At 42.2% G+C, this 23,333-nt stretch overlaps 1 protein-coding gene across 6 annotated transcripts in view; it reads right to left on the bottom strand.

The window, feature by feature from the left end:
• The window catches only part of GPM6B (glycoprotein M6B), a 111,851-nt gene that overhangs the window by 4,537 nt on the left and 83,981 nt on the right, over window positions 1–23,333 (bottom strand). For 4 of the 6 annotated variants that reach the window (XM_037377429.1, XM_037377430.1, XM_037377428.1 and 1 more), the window contains exons 2-6: window positions 10,113–10,299; window positions 6,085–6,241; window positions 2,706–2,877; window positions 725–798; window positions 351–416 (exon numbers count right to left, since the gene is read on the bottom strand). In XM_037377429.1, the coding sequence (XP_037233326.1) occupies window positions 351–416; window positions 725–798; window positions 2,706–2,877; window positions 6,085–6,241; window positions 10,113–10,299 (656 nt within the window). Of the gene's footprint in view, window positions 1–350; window positions 417–724; window positions 799–2,705; window positions 2,878–6,084; window positions 6,242–10,112; window positions 10,300–21,000; window positions 21,121–23,333 lie in introns of all 6 variants that reach the window. The other 2 variants (XM_037377426.1, XM_037377427.1) reach the window with 1 other exon arrangement.

The following is a 23,333-nucleotide window of genomic DNA, read 5'->3' as shown; positions in this document are numbered from 1 at the left end:
CAGCCAAGAAAACCAAGAGGTTCCAAGTGATTCATCAAATAAACTACAAAATTGCAAAGAAGTAGTGGACATAAAACAGAAACAGTGGGTAAAAGTAGGATCTTCAAAGAACATGCAAATAATTTTTTGCCAAGGATGGGGAAGGTGGATTAAGATGACTTCTTAAAGCAAAAGTTTGGGACCTGGTGACTTGTAATGATTAAACCATAGCAGTAAATAATGGTGATTACAGCTCACCCTCCTTAATGTCTAGTATTGCTATTTTCAAGATAAACAAAATTTAATTTTAAAGCATCTTAAGCCTGAAAGGAACATGTTACACAATAAACCAACAAAAAAATACTACCCACCAATGCTATGACAGTGGCACCAGCTCCAGCACAAGCCACAATGAACAGGTGATAAGACATGTAGAACTAGAGAAAAAACATTAAAAACATTGAAGTAATTGAGTATTGTATAGAATGCATTTCAACTGTTTTAGAGAATAAGGATAATAAAATCATCTTCATAGCAAGGTATTCAAAGCTTTAGAAAATAAAAATGTTCTGAAATACTTTTAATTTTTTGGATGACCTAATAGAAACATTTCAGTGTTGTGTTGAAATCAATCTCTTTATACTATTTAGTATTAGTTTTCTCCAAAACCTTTTATCGAATTATTTATTACACAGTGCTCAAGTGACCTGTAGGCAAAAGCTGCACACAGGTTACATTTCTGTACCTCATTCGTGTTGCAGATGTTCTCTAAAATCGGGCCACAGGCTTTGCCAGGTACCGCATTCCAAGGGATAATACCTGAAATACCACAGCAAAAGAAACAACTAATTTTGGCAATCAACACACACTTTCTGTTCCTCTGTCATCTTTTCCGCCCACTTGCCAGTTGTGTTCCCTTTCTGGGCGTCCGCGTGTTGACCGGTGCAGCTCTGAGTTGGCAGGAGAAATTAAAACAACTCACTCAAGTTGCGCTTTCTCCTTATATATTGAGGCCCGCTGCCAAGGCATGTTCTCAGATGTGGTTTTCCCATATGGCAGCCAAATGGTTGGTTGGGTGTTTGCACTTCAGGGCCAGTCACATACTGCCTGCTCCCCCACTCAGCACTGAAAGGGATAATCTGCATCTCAGAGGTACTTGGCCCCTTGCAGGATGGCACGCACTTCCTGGATTAACTTCTACTTCAACAAGTAACTACTGTAGAAGAGTGTGATTATGGAGCTAGAGCGAAGAATTACAGGATTTTTTGTTTTAGTTCCAATAGGTAAAAAGCAATACGTGAGTATTGGTACAAGAAAGTTCAGTCTGCCACGCCTCATGTGCGCCCAGTTATTTTTCTTACACAACTGAAAATCTGAAAAGTCAACAGGATCTAGTAGATTTCAAACAGCCTGAACTTCTAGGCCTGTAACAGACGTAAAGCTTAAGCAAAAGCCATTTGAAACAGGAGAAAACCACTTTGTCTCCCCACCGCAACTTACATTTCAAACTCAGCTGGTTGGAATAAGCAACTCTGTAAGGGGCAGGTCACTGAAATTACCTCAGCATGGCTTTCGAAAAGATGTTACCGGGTTTACTTTAAAACCAACTTCTTCTCTGGGACTGCGATATACAGTTGAAGCCTTTTAGCTACCACTTCCACCCAAAAATGTGAAGTCAGTTAAGCAACACAAGTTGCCTGTTAATGAGTTGCTCTCTCCCAGTCACTTACTGAAACCCAAATGATTTTACTGCCAGAGGAACAGCACAGCCCTACACAGTGCTCATACGGCTGCAAACCACCAGGAGAAGCAGAAAGGTGGAGGAGCACATCCTTGCATTCCGAAGGCTTTGCTGCTGAAGAAAATTTCTTCCCAGCCTCTTGTTGTCAGTTGCTAAAAGAGGATGCAAATATTTAACTGATTTGAGACTTCTCCCTTTTAAAATTAGTGCATCTTATCTTCTCCTACTGGACTTGCATCCCAGATAGGAAAGCAAAACCGAGTTTTCTCACTTTCTCACAGCAGAATCCATTTTCTGTTTCCAATGACTTAGTCCAAAGAAAGAAACATTCCTAGAAAACGCCAGCTAAAATGAAGCCAAAAGTAATGGTGGCAAAAGCTCTTCTGCACAAGGGAATGTGAAAGGATTAACTCTAGGGAAAATTCACCTTACGGAATGAATTACTTGAAAAACCTAACCTATTTTAAGCTACTGTCCCACTCTGCTACCTGCACCCTCCTTGGATTTCTGTCATCAGAAAGCAGTATTAATTCATTGTTAAGGCAGACTTTTGATTGCAGGGTTTTGGTCTTTTAACTGAAAGTAATTGTTAGAGGAAAGTTCAGGTACTATTCATATTTAAATGTAAAAACCAGCTTTTTGACAGGAAAGAATATATGTATATGGTTCAAAACCCAGAATCCAGTTATCTATTTCTCAGCACTGTTTCTAAGCAGTTTATTTTGAGGCTGATCTATTTTTAAACCTAGTACTATAGTATTGGAAACCGCTACAAAATAATTTTAGATAAATGACTTGCCAGTTCAGTTAAATTGATTGCATCTGGAAAGAGATCAGCGTAATCTGAATTAATTAGAAAAGTAATAGCACATTCAGAGATGCAAGATGCTTTTGCATTCGGTTCATTTGATAAGGCTAAGACAAAACTACTGAAGACAGACCAAGGAGAAACAATAAAGCATTTAATCAGGATTAAAATGAGTACCGTATTGCCTGATATCCACGCAGATCTGGTCCCCTGGAACCGTCACGTTTGTCTGAAGAGATTTGATGACTTCGCAAGTTGACCATATGTTATAGAACATAAAGACAGGCACAGCAGAGAAGCCAAAGACCCCAAGCCAGGCCACTCCAAGCACATAGGTGAGGAAAACAAACTGGGCAGAGGAAACACAAGCACTTCATATTTATTCTTTGAAAAGAGTACTGGAATTTTCCTTAAGAATGTTTCAAAATAATCTTTAAGCGTACTTTCAGAAATCAGTTAATAAAATATTTGATTTCCAAGCATAAATAAAATCAGTATTCTCATTGCTTACAAATACTTTGGCAGTTTAAGCGCTACTGAGAAAGTAATTCAGACGTTCCCTTTTTCAGCAGCCTGCTTGAGTAAACAGCTTGCCCTCCTGAAAGAGCAGTCCACTCATTTCTCAAGATCCTCTGCTAAGCAAGGATGCTGGGTGTAGGCTAAAACCAATAAAATTCCAGCAAAAATCAATTTAATGAGGTTTTTTAATTAACTGTAACATATTAGCATTTCCAGACAACTTGCAAATCAAAACAATAGAGTGAATCAGTGTTCACAGAGCTCTCCCATACTCCCTGATTGAGATCAATTTTAGATGTAACATTTGAATTACCTATTTTTAAAAACATACCACGACCATTATAGCAGATCAGAAAGATTCAGTTGATGCAATACACATTGCCAAGATGAAAATCAGTTACTTCACCTTAGTGAATCACGGATTTTCCATTGAAATTTGCTGATTTGGGTTTACTCTTTTTTAAAAAAAATATTATGTGCATTTTCTTTGGTGAGATTATAAGGTATGGCACTTACTGCTTTGGAAACCTCCAGCTTCCCCCTCCCACTGAACCTCTTCCTTCTTCTAAGGTTTATAGTGAAACAGCAGCTCTGGCATCAGTTCCTAGCTGCCTCCTCCTGGTGAGGCTAGGATTTGACTCCTACTTGGAGAGCATGGGAACGCTGCTACATCTTCAATGTTCCCTTTTCGCTGTTATTTAACTGTAGGTGGACTGGAAAGGCTTTACTTTCAGTAAAGCAGTGATACTGTACTGTCTTAACTTGAAACCTGTGTGCCACAGAACAGCAGCAAAGATGGGAAAGGCTCTGAGGGGGCAGGGGGGCGGGTTGTCTCAGCCTGACCCAGAACTGACAGACTGAACTTCCACAGTGGCGGAAGGTCGCATCCTCACAGGTTTTTGTCCAGATGCACTAGATGATGCTGCAAATGTTACAGCAAAGGCTGAGCAACTGGTTAGGTTTTACAGTCAACAAAGGTGGTGTGTATGGAGAGGCAGAAGCGCTTGCAAAACTAACACCCGTAAAAAACCCAGCTAACCTTTAATTTATACACAGTTGAACTGAAATACACTGTTTCTATATAGACAGTGACATACACCAAACCTGTATGTTTTACATGAGAATTGAGAATTCTCTTTTTGGACTTTGGTAAGGACCAAGTGGACCAGTTTAAAGGATTTCTGTAGACACACTATAAATAAAAAGTGTGAGCTTGCATATGTGAATGTGGAAGTGTGCACAAGAGGAAGAGCACGAAGCCTTTAACTCCTAAAATAGCCAGTGAAAAACCCCACTCACTCTCATACTTAATGCAGTAACTGTGGGAAACGGCTATTCTGCATTACGCACAGCCAACACAAATAACTTCGGGAAGTCTGAAGTTTGTCTTCTGTAATAACCTTATTCAGGATGGCTGGGATTGCCTTTCAGGACCTCACCTGGCAATCTAATGGAGGAAGAAGTAGAGAAGGTCTTGCTCAAAAAGGAAAAAAAAAAAAACCAGCAACATCACTGTATGTCCAAAAGCTTGTTGCCCCTACCCAGCTGCAGCCACTAGTCTGTTAGATATTGTATTTGCTTGCAAACCTTGCTCTAACCCTGGTGTTTTAAGCAGCTCTACCACTACGAAGCAGCATACAGGGATTTTTATGCCATGACTGTTACCACGAAACACCGAAGTGTCTTACCAGAGCTCCAAGATATTACTCGGCTGCCAAGTTCTCTCCTTCATTGTGTGAACAAATACGGGCAAACATGAAAACACATTTTTCTATCCTATTTCCACGTATCACACTGGTATTTGTATAAGCAGCTGACAATCATGTGCCTGCAACTACTCAACTGCACAAGCAACTGTCTACACTAATGAGATGCACATACAGCTATGTTTCTACTGTGTTCTGGATCTTTGGAAAACAATGCTTTATAGCTAATTTTGCTCCTCGGTGAAGATCATACTTGCTAGAAAAAAAGCAAGTGAATAGCTGCCTAACTGGAAAATGACTGGCATATAAAAAATGCCGTATTTTTATTAGCTCTTGAAAAATTCAGTAAGTATCCAACAGCACAGTGGAAAATTGTTAACTCTCTTGAAAATAAACATGCATCTCTTTTGTATTTAACTAGCTGAAAGTACGTATTTTTTTTCAGTCCAGGACACAGATCGTATATTAAAATGCAACAATCACATCAAAAGCCTCTTCTCTCTTCACCCACACTTTCCCGTGGGCAATCTGTCATACTGCTTAGCTTCCTCCATAACTATGAGCTTTGAATTCAGATTTTCAGAAATAGCTTTGAAATCCTGTCTCAGAAACATAGTTATGTTTCTGTTCTTGCAGAGTGCGCCCTAGGGGGCAATGTGGGTGAGAATCTGAAGTTTTATTTTTAGTTAAGCTTTGTTTAAAATTTTGTTCTGATACAGAAGTATACTGGAGGGAAGACGGTTTGTAACTTTAAGGCCCTAAGCGCTTCAGCTTTGTGAAAAAGACTCACTATTCTATCTGTATGCTTTTTGCCATCTGCAAAAGCAAGACAGCAACACTTGATTCAAGTGCAAAGATGCTGCGAAGCTTCATTCATTAGTATTTGTCTGAAGGATGCAGACATCCTCAAGCTGAACTGACTATGGAAGTCAGAGGCATCACAGTTTGTTATTTAAATAGCTCTGCAAACCACAGCCATTTTACAGTCTGCCTTTAAGCATCACTACTGTGCTCCATGTTTAAAAGCACAAATTTAATTTTGTCTCATATTGAATGTTTTGAAATTACCGGTCTCCACCAACTTAGTTTAGACCAGTGGGTTCAGCTTTACGACAGGGGAGGCCACAGCAGCACCCCAACAGTCCATCTGCAGAATTTGCATTTGACCAAGCATCATCAAAGAACCAGCAACAGGGATTGACTCTGACCACCCATAAGGATTTAAACAAACAAGGCAGCAATATACTGTTGTTCAAAAACACAGGAGTCAAACCGAGCCCAACAGGTTTTAGCAAGTGAAGACTACTGTTGCCATTTCTGATGCTACTCACCATTCCACTGATGCAGCGGCCACAGGCTGTCGTTTTGAACTCTCCATGCAGCTCCTTCACAGCACTTGTTGTATAAAAACCTTCTGCCAAAAGGATTATTCCATATAAGAAGAAAAACGATGCAATGCCATAAATTACATACTGCATTAGCTGTATTCTAAAATGGAAAAGAGAAAAAGATATAATTAGATTTCAGTCCTATGAAAACAAAGTCAGTCTTCCCAAGTCATAATATGTATGAGGTAAGTCGCCCTCTAGAAATACAGTTCAAGGCTCCTTAATGCATTTTAAGCAAGCAGGCTGCAGGACAGCACCGATACAACCATCCCGCTTTTACAGGTAAGCAATACTGTGCATTAGTCTCGCATCTGCTTGAGCATCCCCTGTTTGTGCTGCTTCTTACAGTGATTGGTATTAGGCACCAGCTTCAAGTCGCAATTTCATGCCTCCACTATGGAGACATTTTTTTTTCATGTTATTGATACTGACACCTAACTCAGGGAATATCTGACAGGGAAAACATGGCGCTTTGAAACAGCAGAGGCTGGAGCTGAAGTACTGGGTGAACTACCAGGCTCCGTGGTAGCCCCTCTGGCTTAGGAAAAGGAAGCAGTCCCTGAAATTCACCACTCCCACCTGTAAAATTAAGTTAAAGTATGTTTGCCAAAATTTGTAAATTCAGTGATACTTGCCTGATACAAAATTCAGCAAAAGTGCAGTGACTTCTGATGAGGAATGGTTTGCTCTACACCCTAGGATACTTCCAAGTAAGAAGACAGTTTCCATCATGGCAGTGCTGGGCTCCCCAAAGTGTAATTAAATCTTTTTTAAATGAAATACTTAGGAAATGCTTCCATTTGAGGTACTCTGGAACCACCCAGAGGATGAAGTTCTCCAGGCACATGGTATAAGCTCTGCCCTAGGATATTACTTGAGAAAGTTCTCAATGCCTTAAAAATCTACCATCTGCAATGACGCTCTTATGGTGTTTTTACTCTAGCTAGAATAGGTAAATGGGAACAATAATTTCTAAATATTATCAATCAGATTCAGTATCTGAAGCTAATTCTTTTAGAAGACCAGAATGCCAGGTCTTCCATACAGCACCTCTTCTGGTCTCCCAAAGTCATACTTTATGATTAGCACAACTTCTCCAGAACTTATCCCTTCTTAAAAGTAATTTGATTGTTGAGATGGTGTTGGATGAAGCTATTCACAGAACAGAGAGGTTAATTTCATACATCCATATTGCCAGTTTTCTAAAGATAAATACATTGGGGTTTTTTCAGTTCTTACCACTCTCCACCAAGTAGCTGCTAGCATAGATCTCCAAGGAGCATCTGCATGTTTTACCTTAAAGAGAATTGATGACTACCATTTATATAGTTAAATGTTATCCAGGCAGATAGCACATCCTTTGTATCAAAATAGGATATTGCTCATTTAAAATTGTATATGGAAAGTGTTATGTTTGTTTTTCCAAACTGATTAAAAATAACAGGATACAGCTGTTGCACCTGTGCTGTAAAGCGTCAAAAAATTAAGCTAGGATTTGAGAGACTATAGCAGAATTTATTGCACTATCAATAATCATCTAGGAGAGACTCAATGCATGTTACCAGAAATTAGTAATATGAAACCCAGTTAAAAAAGAAATAATCTATTCCAAAGAGTGCTTTATTAGCATATTTTTCATTTATTTTAAGTTTCTGTTGCCTGAAATCATTTGCCCCTTTCCAGCACCTCTTCTCCCTTGCCCTCGTTAGGCCTCCACACAGTCCCAGACCCCAGCTGCTTTGGTAGGAATTAGGCATTTCCCCAGCTGCTGATGCTGACTTGACAGGAAGCATTGTCAACAATTCTCCAAAACTTAAAACTTGCTGCCTGTTAGGGCTGCTTTTGCAATTTCTTCTATTTCACTCAAATGAAAACTGATATAAGAACAGGGTGGTTTGATACTCAGTAGCTAAAGAACAGCTGCTTACAGTTTCTCGCTAAATTTTGTGGCTAACTGCAGGGTCCTCATCACTGGAGCCAGGGAGGCAGCACCCAGGCACAGCTGGGGTGTAAGGATGGGTGGTGGGGGACCCTGGTGGGGTACAGTTCCCCAGCCACGTGGCAAGTCTGGGCACAGAGGGCCCTGCAAAGCGGGGAAGCCCTAAAACAGTGCTGTGGGACTGATGCCAGTGATCCCAGGGGATGGGAAGGGGTCAGTCGTGCATGCAAACTGGCAGATCTATGTCTGCAAGCACATAAAAGGAGTCAGTGATGAAAGAAAAGATGAAAAAAAGGAGAATTAAGTATGTCAGGTTGGACCTTGATAACAAAGTCTTCAAATAATGTCCTAAAAACTGGGTCTTGGGGGCAGGTAGAGCAAAACATGCACGTCTTGTTTGTTGCCAGCACACCCGTGTGTGCAATGCCCGCAAGACTGCACTGCATGGGCCTCCTCATCAGATGCACGCAGCCTGCACAGGGACCCCTCCCAGAGCCCTTGGGTGGCTTTCAGAAGGTTTTGGCTGCCCTTCCTCACGTCACCCCCATCCCAGGACAAAGATGTTTCCAGGGACCAGCCACGCACTGTGCCAGGGCCAGTGCTGGCCCGTGGTAAGCAGCAGGCAAGAGGCCGAACCCAGACCCAGCCAGCGTCCTGACGGTGGTGCGCAGTGGTCGTGAATCACAGCTGATGCAAAACTCTTCACTGCTGCAGGACAAAAGGCCTTTTCAAAGCCCTGAAGTGCAGCTGGAGGGGCCACATAAGGCCCAGCATATTCAGACCACCAGCCCAGAGCCTGGGACCCATGTGTCCCTCACTGCCAAGGGAAAGGAGAGGGTCCCACTGGTAGGGCTGAGCACTGAGTGCAGGCCCTGATGCAGGCCTCCAGGCCTTCCTCTGGTTTCATGGAGAAGCCTCAGGAACACAAAGGCCTGAATATTTAACCAGTATTTTTTTGTCAAAGGCTATGGTTGCAGACACAAACATTTAAGCTCTTCCCAGACTTTCCTCTTTTTTCTCATTTGTAAAATATTAGTCCACCTTCTTCTGAGGGGGGATGGACCAGAACACTTCCCTATTACTCCTGTCATCCCTTCAAACTTTGTGTCAACAACAAACACTAAATCTACCCTCTTTCAGATTAAAATCATTACCCTTTGTTTTGTCACTACTGGCCCTGGTGAGAAGTTTCTCCATCTTTCTTACAAGCCCCCTTTAAGTACTGAAAGGCTGTAATAATATCTGCCTGGAGCCTTCTCTTCTCCAGGCTGAACAACCCCAGCTCTCTCAGCCTGTCTTCATAGGAGAGGTGCTCCAGCCCCCTGATCACCATTGTGGCCTCCTCTGGACTCACTCCAACAGGCCCATGTCCTTCTTATGTTGGGGGTCCCAGAACTAGACACAGTGCTCCAGATGGGCTCTCACCAGAGTGGAGTAGAGCAGCAGAACCACCTCCCTCAACCTGCTGGCCATGCTTTTTGTGATGCAGCCCAGAATACTATTGGCTTTCTGGGCTGCCAAGTGCATGTTGTCAGCTCACATCCAATTTCTCATCCATCAGTATGCCCAAGTCCTCTGCAGGGCGGCTCTCAATCCCTTCATCCCCCAGTTTGTATTGATACTGGGCATTGCCCTGACCCATGCGCAGGACCTTGCACTTGGCCTTGAACCTCATGAGGTTCGCAGGAGCCTACTCCTCAAGGCCATCAAGGTCCCTCTGGATGACATCCCTTCCCTCAAGTGAACTAACTGCACTACTCAGCTTGGTGTCATCTGCAACCTGCTGAGGGTACACTCAGTCCCACTGTCTATGGCACTGATGAAGCTATTAAATAGTATTGGTCCCACTATAAATACGTTAAACAGGATACATACTCTGGTTCTTCAGGCATGAACACCAAAAAACCCACCAAGTGCTGTTGGACGATCAAGGAACCTAATAGTCATGGATAGAGACTGAGGTTTGAATCCATCTCTACTCATTTAGCATGACAGTGTTATGAGAAATAATGGAAATGGGAGGCATACTTACACTTCACTCAGCAAAGCATGGTCACTGGCAGTCGTGGAGAAGTGCTGTTCGAGGATAGACACAGTTCCTGTGAGTGCCACATGGCCACAGCCGCAAAACAACGCTACCCCCGAGAAGCAGAGAATGGTTGCCACAAGCGAAGCATACGGCACTCCTCCTAGGCACTTAATGCAACATTCAAAGCAACCTAAGCAGAAGACAAAGCAAAAGAAACGTTATGAGCAAAAAGCAAATTATGAGGAAAAGAGTATCTGTCCTCCACATGGTAAAAGCCACTGGAACTAAAAGGCCCAGGCATTGACATGCTAAGCAAAAATCTATAGGTGGTGCAAGACAGCATCACCCTCTAAAGCAGTGACCTACAGATCTGTTGGTATGGACTCAAAGCTCAGAAAGTGGGCTGAGTGCTCCCATCTTTACAGGATATCAAGGGGAGATCAATGAGACAGCCTATGAAATGGAAAAAGAAAAATAATCACTTGTCTAAAGTGACCCATTGCGATTCAGCTGCTCATACAGAGCTCACCACGTTTCAGCATTACTAACAGCAAGAGCACCAGCTATGGTGGCACCATTCAGGAAGCCAGAGAACCAAGTACTCAAGACAATGAAGCCTGTTGGTAAAGTAAGAGATACTGTGCACTTTCACTGGATGAGGAACACATTTAGGTCTGTAAAACTTAACTACTCTACACCTCCCTGAGTGTATTTTTGTATAAATCTGTATGAAGTTATAAGTATACAGGTATTTTAACAACAGAAAAATGGAATGTGGACCAAAGAATTGCAACTATTATTGAGAGCAGTGAGACAAAGCTGTACAAGACATTTCCAGCTTTAGAGGATACACTGGATTTACAGTGATCTCTGAATACAGTCTGCAGTAGCATAATCATAGTTTTAATGAAATTTATCATTTAAGCAGTCTAAGTTAACAAAACAGCCCCCCCCTCCTCCCCAACTGCTGTTTTACAAACATTGTAATAAGGAGGTTGCAGCTGAATTTTCAGGTTCCTCCCAACCCATGTGGCCTGAAAACCCATCTGCTTGAAGAGCTGGGAAATGTAAATAGGAAACGAACACGGCTTTTAACTGCACTATAATGGTAATGGCAATCCATACCAATTTATTACTTCAGGGTGATGGTATTAAGCTGTCTCCATTAATGTGCATTTCATACAACTGCGCAAAACACAAGCCATTAAGACAACACTTAATGGAGCAACCAGTGTTGCACGTTGCAGGAACAGCCCGCTGCTGCTATGGGAAGGCGCTAAATGGACAAAGCTTTGAAGGCAGGGAGGCAGCTGGCGAACGTGTACATCACATCACATCTTCCTGCCCTAAAAATTCCTCACAAAGATCAGCAAGTCTCCATCCGCCACACGAGGCAAGTTTATTTTTATCCCCCTCCCCTTCCCACTAATGAATGAGTTGCAGAGCAGGCACTTCCATGAAGCACTGGGGAATAATATGCATCCGATAATTGAAAGCTTTCCCATTTCGTAAGTGGGAAACTCTTCTTTTAGAGAGTCACTAGCAAGTGTCCCAGTCAGGCTTAAGGAGCTATTACCACTGAAATGACTTATGAAACGCCACTTCGCTAACTGCAGACAAGATTTAATTGTATAGAAACAAGCCTGGGAAGCTTTTATAGTCAAGCCCACAGCTGGAGTCCACTCAGTAGGAATGATTTTCATGACAAAAATACTGCCAAATGAACAAACACTGCAGCTCAGCAGTGACAGGGCAAACAAAATCCAAATTCACACTACCTGAGTGCAGCTCACAAGCCACAGACAACAGCAGCCATACACGAGGCTGGCTCACCTCCACAGCATCTGCTCCTAGGTCAGGTCCAAACCTCCAAGAGTTAATCCAAGAAACAGTTGCACCTGGCGCAGGTTTACCAGTGAAGAATTATTCAAGAGTAACCATGATCCAATCCAGCAGGTAATGCTCAATACACACGTGGCTACAGCCCAGCAGAAAACAAACTGCCTTTTGGGCTGCACTCCTAAAGGAGAATGTGACTAAACACTAAATCACGTCTTGGTGTGGAGGAGGTTGATCACCTAATCATGCTGATCCACAGACTGCTTTCACAGAAGGATCCCACCAAAGATAGGAAATAAGCTGGAAGCAAAGCCAAGGGACTGACAAGGTCCAAAAGATAAGCTGCTCATTTCGGAGCATGAGAACAGCCTGCCTGACAAAACTAAAAACTGGTGTAGACCCAGGACTGATGACTACCACCCCCTAACTAGGTACTTGTCCTCCCAGTACCCCATACCACACAGCTGGCTTTCCAGGCCACTGGCAGAATACTCGCCCTGGAGAGTTTGTCAGATCCCTTACCCAAAGACATGGTAATATTTGCCACTAATCCACAGACCCACAAACACAAGCCGACAATGGCAAACCCCCTCTCACCTCGCAGCGATTGCCAGCTACACATAGCATCTTTATGGCCATACTCTTTATGTCTTCCTCTACAGCCCAATTAAAAAGGCATCACAATATTTGGACGGCCTTCATTTTATCAGTGCAGACCACGGCCAAGGGATGCCCTAAGAGATGTCTAAAGCAACCACACTATTTTGAGCAAGGCAGAGAAAACTGCCCAAACGTGGAACTGCAGGAACTGCTCACCTTTGCACCAAGACTAAAGCAGGAAGCAGAGAGACTTCAGTTCACAGGGAAATAGCATGCAGCCAGCTTGCAAGTGCAGGAAGCATCACAAACCAGCATGTTTCCAAAAGACTACATCCATCCATCCACCCATAGTCATTCTGCACCCAAATTGGCAGCAGGAGTTGCGCAGCCTCCTGCCAGAGGGTAACTAACTGCGGGACACAACCTCATCACAGTGCTGGGGCTGCCAGACCCCCCGCAGATCCCACCGTTGCTTTATGAGCAGCTTAAATCCGTGCCTAGCCTGAGCAACACAGCTGGGTTTATAATTCTGTTTTAAAGCAAGCCTAAAACAGTGCTGTCCAGAGCAGCTTTCAAAACCAGCTAAAATCTGAAGCTCATCAAGCACTGAGATATGCTTACCAAGCTTCCCAAACAAGCATTGAAGAAAATCAGAGGATTTCTGAAAAAAAATGAAAGCTTTCCAGGAAACCTGCTTTATGATCCCTCTCTGTAACCCCAAGTCAGTGATATCTTCGTACAGTAGAACTGAAAACCCATGATGTTTGCCTAGTTAATGCTCACAAAACTAACACACTAATGACAACTGCATACTGAAGGCCTGCGAACTCAAGCTGACAAAAATAAGTAGTATTAAAATAAGTTGCGTTCCAATTATTTTCTGCTAGTTTTTACCTTCCATATGGCCAACATGCTGAACTTTTCAGCTGTATATCCACTTCCAACACAACAGCGTAAAATGATTTAAATATGAAACTGTACAGCACAAACACACGTCACTGCATCTCCCATTTCAATGGCCATTTTGTGCAAAGCATCACTAGAACCTTTTGTGCAACTCAGCGGCATAAAAACATTTTTTGTCCTCAGGCTAGCAAGCAGCAGTTGCCATGGAGGCAGGTTAATAACAGCCCAATGATTTGCCCAGAGCTGCCTGTGATCTTGGCTACAGATTTAACACACTCTCAGAAGGAGGCCAGCTAAAACAAGGACTGAGATTATTCTCTAGGGAATGAATGCTATTAAACACACACACACACACAAATATTCTTGCTAAAGGACAAAAATAGAGAGAAGAGAAAAAACCAGGAACCAGCTATTCTTTTAATCTCCTGGAAACTATCAGTCACAGGAAATTGGTAAAGGATAAACCTACATATGTACACAAATCGGCAATTGGTTGCTTAACATATGAAGAACTATTATACATTCTACCCAACAGTGTACAGGCTATTGCATATATGCAGGCGCTTAACCCATTCAATTTCCCATGTCAAATGGCAATTGTGTGGCTAAACCTTCTTTGGTGCTTTAAGTACAGCTTAAAGATTTAAACTCAGAAAAGCAAGGTAATGCAGAATAAATGGAAAGCAGTCTTAAAAAAAAAAAAAAAAAAAAAGGCAAGCACAATTCTCTGATTCTAACTCATCCTACTAAGGTCAAACCTGACTAAGGTCAAAGGAAATGACAAAGACAATGGGATGAGGTAGCTGTCTTGAGTATTCCCAGGGCTCGATCTAATAAGTCCACACATAGCTTTTGAAGCCCAGACTTGAAAAACTGAGACAGACACATGTTCACAAAGCCATCCCTTAGAGTGAAGCATGGAAAACGTGATGTAAGAGTGTCCACACCTCCTGGATAGAAAACCAGCCTGTCCTCTAATGTTCCAAGCTCCTCCTAGGTTGAATTAGTGCCTCAGCGTATATCAGGTATGAACCATTGATCCCACAGTCAAGGTCATCATGGAAGAAAAAAACTGAAGAGCAAAGAAAACCTGAAAAGAGGTTTGAAAAGCTCTCCATTTTAAGGAGTTAAACCTCCAGGCTCCTGTGGCCATTTTCTCAGTCCTCACTCTTTTCCTCAGAAGTTTCATTTCTTCCCCTCCTGTAAGTCTGTCTTGCTGTTCTGGGAGATGAAGTAACAGGCACCATTTTTTTCTCATCACTTACTTCCCATAACTGTGTAATGCATTTTTAGAAATCCTGGCATAATGGACACCTGTCCAGTTAACATGTGGTAAAAATTACACAGCATGTTCCACCACAGAACCACAATGTCTGTTGGCTTCAGTACCACAACTCAGGAAGCAAGTATGGAGGAATTCTTTCAATAAAAAGAAGGTTGCAAAGAACCCAACGGAAAGAAAAAGCACTTAGTGATGTGTCACTTTTTCACTTAGTGAAAAAGCACGTGATGACTGCATTTAACATCTTAAATGCAGTCATCACATGTAAATCAGGTTTATTTTCACACATCCACGACAGCCTGGTTTTGGGAGTTTTACTCCCAATTCACAAATAAAAGTAAGAGGAGAACTAAGTATTTTACATTCACCTGTTTCCCCAGTGCTGAAGATTACCCAATACTAAGTGTGAATAATACCATCAGAGTCCTAAACCACCAGGGATCTTTGTCAGAAAATGAACTTTATGTCAATGACAGCAAACGCCAATTTTACTTTCTGCGACCTACTGTATTTTTTAAAATCTCCATTCTGAATGGCTTATGCATGCTAGGATGTACAATTTCACACCTAACAGCATGATTGACAGCTACGAGGGAAGCAGTGAGGGATGCAGGAATATACTAATACCTCAAAAGCAAAACAGAATTTACCTCCTTCTTCCCTGTGTGAGAATAAGCCAGTACATGGCAGTAAGATAACTTTACTTCTCACATCTATCACCCACACCAGCAGCCAAGGGTCACTGGCAACAGTACAATAAGATAAAATATTTAATCTTACAAGGGTAAGTTTAAAGCATTTGACAAATTTCTCTCCACACTTTAATAGGGGCACTAAAATAAAAAATGTTAAATCATTTGGAAGTCTTTGATGAAGCTCTATCCTTACCTATTCCTGTTATTATTAAATTTTGCTGACTTACAAAACATGAGACAGAGCTAAAACCTCTGTTATTAATTACAATAAATGCTCACTCACCACACTTTTGGATTAAGTACATTAAAGATACTAAATAAGTGATGAGCTCAAATAGAGAAAATCCTTTATTTTCCTCCCAAAACCCTCTCTAAAGCTCTCCCAAAGAAAACTTCAACATCTCCTAATTTTGCCTTTTTGTCCTCCCCAAATCAGAAGCTGTGAAATTAACTTATACTGAAAATGAACTCTTCATGAGAGCCAGAAAACTTAATGCAAGTGTACTTCAGTCTAGCCAGATTGACAATCTCTCCCCTGCATTCACATCCCCCTCTTCCAGAGTTGTTAATCAATAAATACTTCTTCCTAGCCAGCACAGTATCTGATGGAGTGATGGAGCAGATGTGACCTTTGGAGCCTGCAGCCACCAGGGCTACCACAAAAGATCAGTCCTGAAATCCAGCAAGACCACCGCTCTCATCCTTCACAGTGGCTAGCACAAGATGCTTCATTCAAGTGAAACGCAGTGAAATCAGGAGTAGTCTGATCCATCCAATAAATCTCATCCCAATCTCTACTATTTAAGAGCTACTTGAAGAACAAGTAGCTCCTTTCTGAAGGTCACCAGCATTAACTGCAACTTGTCCAGATATTCTTGATAGCTCTATGAGTTACTTGGTTTCAGCACTGTCATGCAGCTAGTTTCCTCACTTTTGAAAAGGTATTTATTCTGTTACCAGTTTGAAGCCTGCCATCTTTAAACTTCATTAGACACTTACATTCTTGTGTAGCAGAGAACTAGAAACCATTGCTTATGCCTCCTGTGCCAGAACTGGCACAGAGAAAAAGAGAACTGGTGCACACTAAGAACAAGAATCTCACAGCCTGGAAGGACCATTAGCACATGCCTTTTTAAATCCACAAAGCATAAAGGATCTCTGTGGTACTGTGTGAATAACGATAATCAGCTGCACCTGAATACTCCAAAAAATAGAGTAAGCGTAGGTTTAAAATCAAGCACATTTTTTTTCTAACATGATTAACAGAAAAACCCCAAAACCTCAAAATGCAAACACCCTTGCAGAGGTTATCAATGTTCACCAACAGCAAAAGCAAATTATTTTTTTTTCCTTTCAACCAAATAAAACATGATATTTGAACTGGAGAAAAGGCTGTTTTACCAAGGCAAGATTCATCTCTTCAGGATGCTATTAAGTGACACAGAGAAGACTAAGAACAGACAGCAGTAAACATAACCCCCTTTTTTTCTTCTAATTTCAGGCCCAAACCAGCACTTGTTATAGAAAAAAAAATCTGCATTCCCACTGCAGGAATCAAAGCTGTTTCATGCAAGGACAGATGATCTGAATGGTCTTTTACAGGCCTTATCCAATATATCTTCTTCAAATTTATTCAAATACACACACTCCCTATCGATATCATTCCCAGCCACTGCAAAACTCATTAAGCTCACAGGTGCACTGAAGGCATCTTTTCCAGACAGTGCAGTCCATGAAATATGAATCACTACATCCATTATTGCAAATGCCATCCAGGTGTTTGCTGTGTGGGAGCAAGCAGTCAGACCTGCACAGGAAGAATGCTGCTGCCTCATGAGATAGTGAGGTGAGAGAATTGCTCTTGTCCAGCTTTATTGCTCTTTGACAAAGGTCAGGCAGAACTTTACTTGAATTAAAGTCTTCTCTGTTTTACCTTTGGCCTATGAAACAGTGGAAGCCACAAAGGAAGAAAAATACCTAATTTACACTTCGGAGAAGGCCTTACTTCAAACATCCTTGAGGATGGGTATTTTCTAGCTGTAAGCTAATTCTGCAGAAAAAATATTAAGTTGGTGATTTCAGAAAAGGACTTCTCACATATGAGACAGCTCCAGCAGTGCTGATAGAAGCTTTGGCATTATTCTTCCTGGAGACTTGTTCTGGTGGTTTACGTACCCCAAAACAACCCCTGGGACTTCTGCACAAGTCTGAGTACGTGGAAGGGCTCATTGACACGCAGAGCTCAAAGTTCAAACACATTGCACCAGCAAGGGCAGCTGCTGCGCCAAACTGTGGCTGTAACTCTCAGCTGACATACCAACAAGTTACTGCTCAATGTGCCTGAAGAAATTCTTCCTTTCTGCCCTCACCTGACCTCCCTCCCCTTGCTTCACCCTTTTTTTTTTTTTTTTTTTTTTTTGCCTTCTTGGAGAAACACTCACTCAGTAGGGTCAACAGGCAAGGACTGCTGCTTCAGTAGGTGCCAGCCCAGGTGGTAATTTTGGACAAACTCAAGCCAAAGAGGTAAGACAGATGAAGTGATGGGCAGATTGCCAGAGGTAATCAAAATGCCCGAAGGTCTAGACAAGCTTCCTGGGGGAAGTACAAAAGCACCTAAGCATTTCAGTCCCATGGGCTACTTTATCAGTTCTGTGAAATCTTCTGTAAGGACATTTGGGTTTCCTTGCTTCAGCCATCCTCCAGATCCACTTGCACTTGACTGACATGATTTTTAAAGCTGACTTTAATCAAAGGTATCTTACCTGGAACACTGGAGTTGAGACTCTTAGTTCCACCTTTCTGGCAGCTGTAACTCACCTCACTCTCCATCAGCCTTCCGCACTCAGCAGGAGAGCAAGACTTCTGCCACACTGGATTTCAGCCACTGCTACCGACTGCTTCCCCAGTTGACTCCTCCCTAGCTATAAGGAAGCAAACAGAAACACAACCTCTCTCTCCCTAGAACTAAGGGGCCAAAAACTGTGTGTGTGGTGATTTCAGCCTGGCATATCTAAAATTTGGAAGGTAAATTCACCATTTCAGAGATAACTGAAGATACAGAGATCTTCCCAGATGTTTACCTAGCTATGGGTTTACTCAACTATGGAACTAGAGAAGCAGTAAGAAACCTGAACCACAACTGCAGAAGCCCTTTGCCCTGCAACAGCTTTCACGCAGGTGTTTTCCCCATTTGAGTGCTCACCACGCCATTTGCAAAATTTAAGCTTGCTTCAGTAAGAGAGCAGGCTGTTTCAGCGAGATACTCCACATTTGCAGGCCCTTATGCGCTCACAAAGCAGCTGAAACACCTCCCAGCATCTGGGGGAGGCAAGTTATGGGAAAAAAAAATAAAAAAAAAAGATACTCATAAAGCAAACAACGCCCACCCATCCTGGAAGAATGCCTACAGCTAAGCTTCTTGTTAAACAACCATTGCTAAGTTTCTCTTAGTAAAGAAAAAGATGGTACTCTGCTTCCTGGGAAAAAATTGTTGTAGGCGTTTTGAAAGGCTCATTAAACTCGCAGGTGTTCTGAGGATGTCTTGGCTCCAGCACCACAGTGAATATCCCACACTCTGGTCTTGTTCTCAAGTGCCAGATTAAAGCTTAAAATGGGGAAGGGAGATCACATCGTATGTGGAGACCCTGGGAGAAGAGGTGGATACCACAAGAACTGCCATAGAGGTGCTCCCCTAGTGATGTCCTTTTTGGACACTGACAGAGGAGGCAAAGTAGAAATATCCGTACTATAAAGGCACCCAAGAAATAACATGTGTTGTCAAAGAAATGGAGAGTTTATCTCAGCACAGTAGCCAATGCCACCCAGGAGCACCAGCAAACTGTGTGCCAGTACTGAAGGGAGGCATGTTACAGCTGTGACTTGTGACTAAAGTGACATTTTCCCTCCAATCTAACGGAAAGTAGCAAAGACCAGTATCTTCACTGTGGCTAATCCATCACTGGCAGACTTAACTTACTGAAGACCTGTTCAGATCAGTTTCATTGCTGCCTAAAACCCTTTTAATTTCTTTTAAGTGCAGCCATTTATAGCACCTTCCTTTGAATTGGCATTTCTGGGCATTGTTGATGGGGCATTTTTTACCACCATCAACAAGAACTCTTTCATCTTCAACTCCTCCATGACAGACACCACATTTATCTGCATGCTATTTCAGGAAGATTCCCAAGGCAGCCTGAATAGGGTTCAGTTGCCTAAACAAGGGTTTCTAGCACCATTTTAGGTGCCAGACTCCCAGATGCTACAACAGAAGGCTGTGTGTCTCCTCTGTGTCCTGGCTCATCTGTGAAAGCACATACGGACATGTCTCATCACCAGGGACAGCTGAAGGGGCACAAGACCCTGATAACCCGGCACCTGGCCTCCTCCCTCTGTCCTGCACAGCCCAGGAGGGCAGCATTCGTAATCTATTGCTCCTTTCTGAAGCATTTCTTCCATTTACAAAATATCCCACATGCACTGATCTGAAGTTTGGGAATGTCTTCTGGCAGCCCGAGTCTGTCACCCAGGTAATCTTTCATAAAGTATGGCCAAAATGAACATTGATACTGAAGATGGAGCCCATGATTTGCAACCTAAGTATCTGGAATAAAAAACAACCAGCAAACAAGCAAATTATTTTGAAATACATAAACATTTGAATCCTAAAGAACAAATATGTGTGAAAATATAATGGATAGTGGAAGGATGAGGCAGCAAGCTTTAGTGAATATTTCCCTGCAACTGCTGTTAAAAGTCTCTGATGTGGAGGCAGGCATCTCCAGCAAACAAGCTGTCAAGCAGGCTTCAGTCAAGCTGCTCCATAGAGAGAAGAGGACTGCTAGATAGAGCTAGCTGCAAATGCTATCTCTGAGCATTTATATCCCTTTGCTGCACTAACCTCAGTCAGACTGGAATTTTCCAATGCAATCAATCATGTGCTTGATTTCAGGTGCCTTTCTGAGATGCTTCACAACTATATTCTCCCAAAACTCTTAAAATAAATGTTCAGGAAAACAAAATAGGATCTTTCTGAGGTCTCAAGCCAGACACTGAAAGGACAGGAATGTGGAATCACTGAACCGTTTTTAAAGCTTCAACTGAAATCCTCCTTTAGACTTGTGACATCGGTCACTTACTGCTTCTAACAAGGGGAAAGGCAAACAAACTACAGAATATTGTCTAGAAGCATATTGTAGGAGACCGGTAAGTCAGATTTGCTGTCACTGCTTTAGTGCCAATTACTGCCTTTGTGGCTGATGAGTCTGATAAATTAATCTGCAAACAAACCCCATACCATGTTGTCTTATCTGTAAACAGTTTTGAAGCAATTGGACAGCACCATTAAAAGCAAGGTGTACCTTACCACACATTAGTGTCTTTCAAGCATTAAAAAACAAATTTAAATTTACGTCAAGTATTCAATACAAAAGAACCAGACTCCTTAACAGCCTTAAATCAAAACAACAGAAGAACATTTATCTTACATCGTTAGGACTAGTGCAAAGCATTAGGTTTATGCTACTACCATTTCTGAACTCTCCATTTCCCTTTCACCCAGCCCTTTATTTACCTTGAATCCCCAAAGGACTAATATTGCCTCTCAATGCTGGCACATGATGGTACCGGTGTGGCCTTGAACTCCTGTACATCCAGTGGTACCTGCCAATTTCCATTTCTGGTCTGGTGATCACTGCCAATTTTAGGTGGTAAAAAGTCAGTGTCACCAGCAAGTTTTAGTTCAGTACTTTCAGTCATTTAACTTTAAAAATAAGAGCCCAGAAAAACACACTGTAGTTTCAGAACTGAAATAACATAACCTTACAAACCAAGGGAGAGGTCTGGAGGGACGATCGACAGGGAAATGCTCACACAGGTGTTAAGAAAGGTTGAATAGCTAAAACTCCAACTAGGATTTGAATTAAACACGTAAGGAAGGACTTTCTACTTCTTCCCCCACCCATTCTCATGTCTCCTTCTCTTTGTCCATGGCAAAGAGCTCTGCTCCAGAAGTAAAGGAAGACAAAGTCACGGTAAAGCACATTACCTTTTTCTTTTTTTTTTTTTTTTTTTTTTTTTTTAAAAAAGAGGACTCTAAATCTGTCAAAGAAGATCGTTATTGTCACATGTTAAGGTAGGACAAACACATGAGTTGGCTCCGTTACTCTCTTATATTAAAAAAAAAAAAAAAAAAGTCATGGGCTTTATTTCACATAAGCTTTGGTCATTTCCAAAAATCTGAACAGAGTATGTTAAAACAGACTTATTCCAGGTTTACAATGGAGGCAGCAGTTATCCCTCTCCATCTTTTCAACGTACTGATGAAGCTCAGCAACAAGAGCCCACACGCATTAACACACCCAATGCACTTGCACACCCACTGGCACAGGGCTTCTGAGCCCCCTGAAAGAGGCCACTGGCAAAACAACATCAAATCACTTTTCAACCTACATGTTCTCCCAGCACCACTACGGCTTTGTCAAGGCTGTCAGGGTGAGACAGACAGACCTTTATCTAAAACACACCACAGTCCCACTCTGTGGTGGCTAAATGAGAAAGTAACCATCATCTCTGGCCAAAATAAAACTGATTCAGTAGTGTTTGGGCAGTGAAGGTTATGGTGCTGAAAACCCATCTACTGTAGACTAACAAGATCAGAGACAAATTTCGGGGGGCAGGGAGAGTAGGGATGCCATAAATTTCTGGCCTGTGAGGGGCTAGGAAGGTCCTGGACCTGGTCCCTCTTTCATGTGGTTTTGCTGCTGGTACAGTCAAGAGTTTGGCACAGCTACATCTGCACACGTCACGAAGAAAAAAAAAAAAATCTCGGCCTTGAATCCAGATGCTGGATCTAGAGATTTGAAACAAGAATTTGTTCGTCTCCTACACTGGCAAATGAACTCCAAACCTAAAAGAGTCTTTTGGGTTTGGGATGCAAACTTAGTATCAATGGCTCTCTCTAACAGGTACTTTGTGGCTTGGTATTTCTCCCCTCTCTGCGACTCACACGCAAACCAGCAAGCAGGCATCAGGTAGTATATTTTTCTTGAAAGACATCAAAATGTTTTGCATGGCTTACCCTTCCCTTCAGGAAAGGCAAATTCCCCATCTTATGAGCATAACCAAATTCAACATGTGTTGAAAGTACTGTTCCAAAATGACTGTGCACTGCTCAGGATGATATAATCTCCTTCTGCTTACACAGGAACAATCCTGTTTATACGATCACAAGGAACACCATAATAATTTTCCATTTTGTATCCAATTCAATAACAGATACTGCATACCATACCATACAATAAAGGTACTGCGTACCATTGTCTCCCCTCTCCCTCTCAACTGTCTGTCTGCTCCCTGCTTTTTTGAAGCTACTTACTGGACATGGATAGCAGATTGAGGTTTGAAGATAAATTAAAAATTAGCAGCTGCAAGGACTTCCGGGAAGAAAAAAATTCTTCATTTGCACTGCAGCAGCATCTAAACCAAACCTGTGGCACCAAAAGGATTTTATCCTACCAGGCCTGAACTCACAATTCAAGACTTCTCCTGCAGCGGCTATAAAAAACACTTGCTCAGAGCAGGCAGCTGCCTTTCTCCCTTAGCCTGGGGACACACTAGTGAAGTCACCACTGTCTGCTGTGGGACAAACATCAAATCCTGAAATGCCACAACAGCACCTAAACTTTGTAGCATCATTTCTGTAAGTGAAAATATTCTGTGAGGTTGGGTTTTTTTTTAATTAGCAATTTCTGGCTTTGTAATAACAGGGCTCCTTTCATTAGGGGCCAGTTCAAAGTGCATAAGGAATCTCATGTTTTCTACTGCTCTGCAAAGAGCCACTTAGCAATGGCTGTTTGGTAGCCCCTACTGCGTGCCTGGAACAACCCACCGAGAGTATCTTTTGGT

The sequence above is a fragment of the Falco rusticolus genome, chromosome 2 (assembly GCF_015220075.1).
Source record: "Falco rusticolus isolate bFalRus1 chromosome 2, bFalRus1.pri, whole genome shotgun sequence".
Lineage (NCBI taxonomy): Eukaryota > Metazoa > Chordata > Aves > Falconiformes > Falconidae > Falco > Falco rusticolus.
This window is presented reverse-complemented; position numbering and strand designations above follow the sequence as displayed.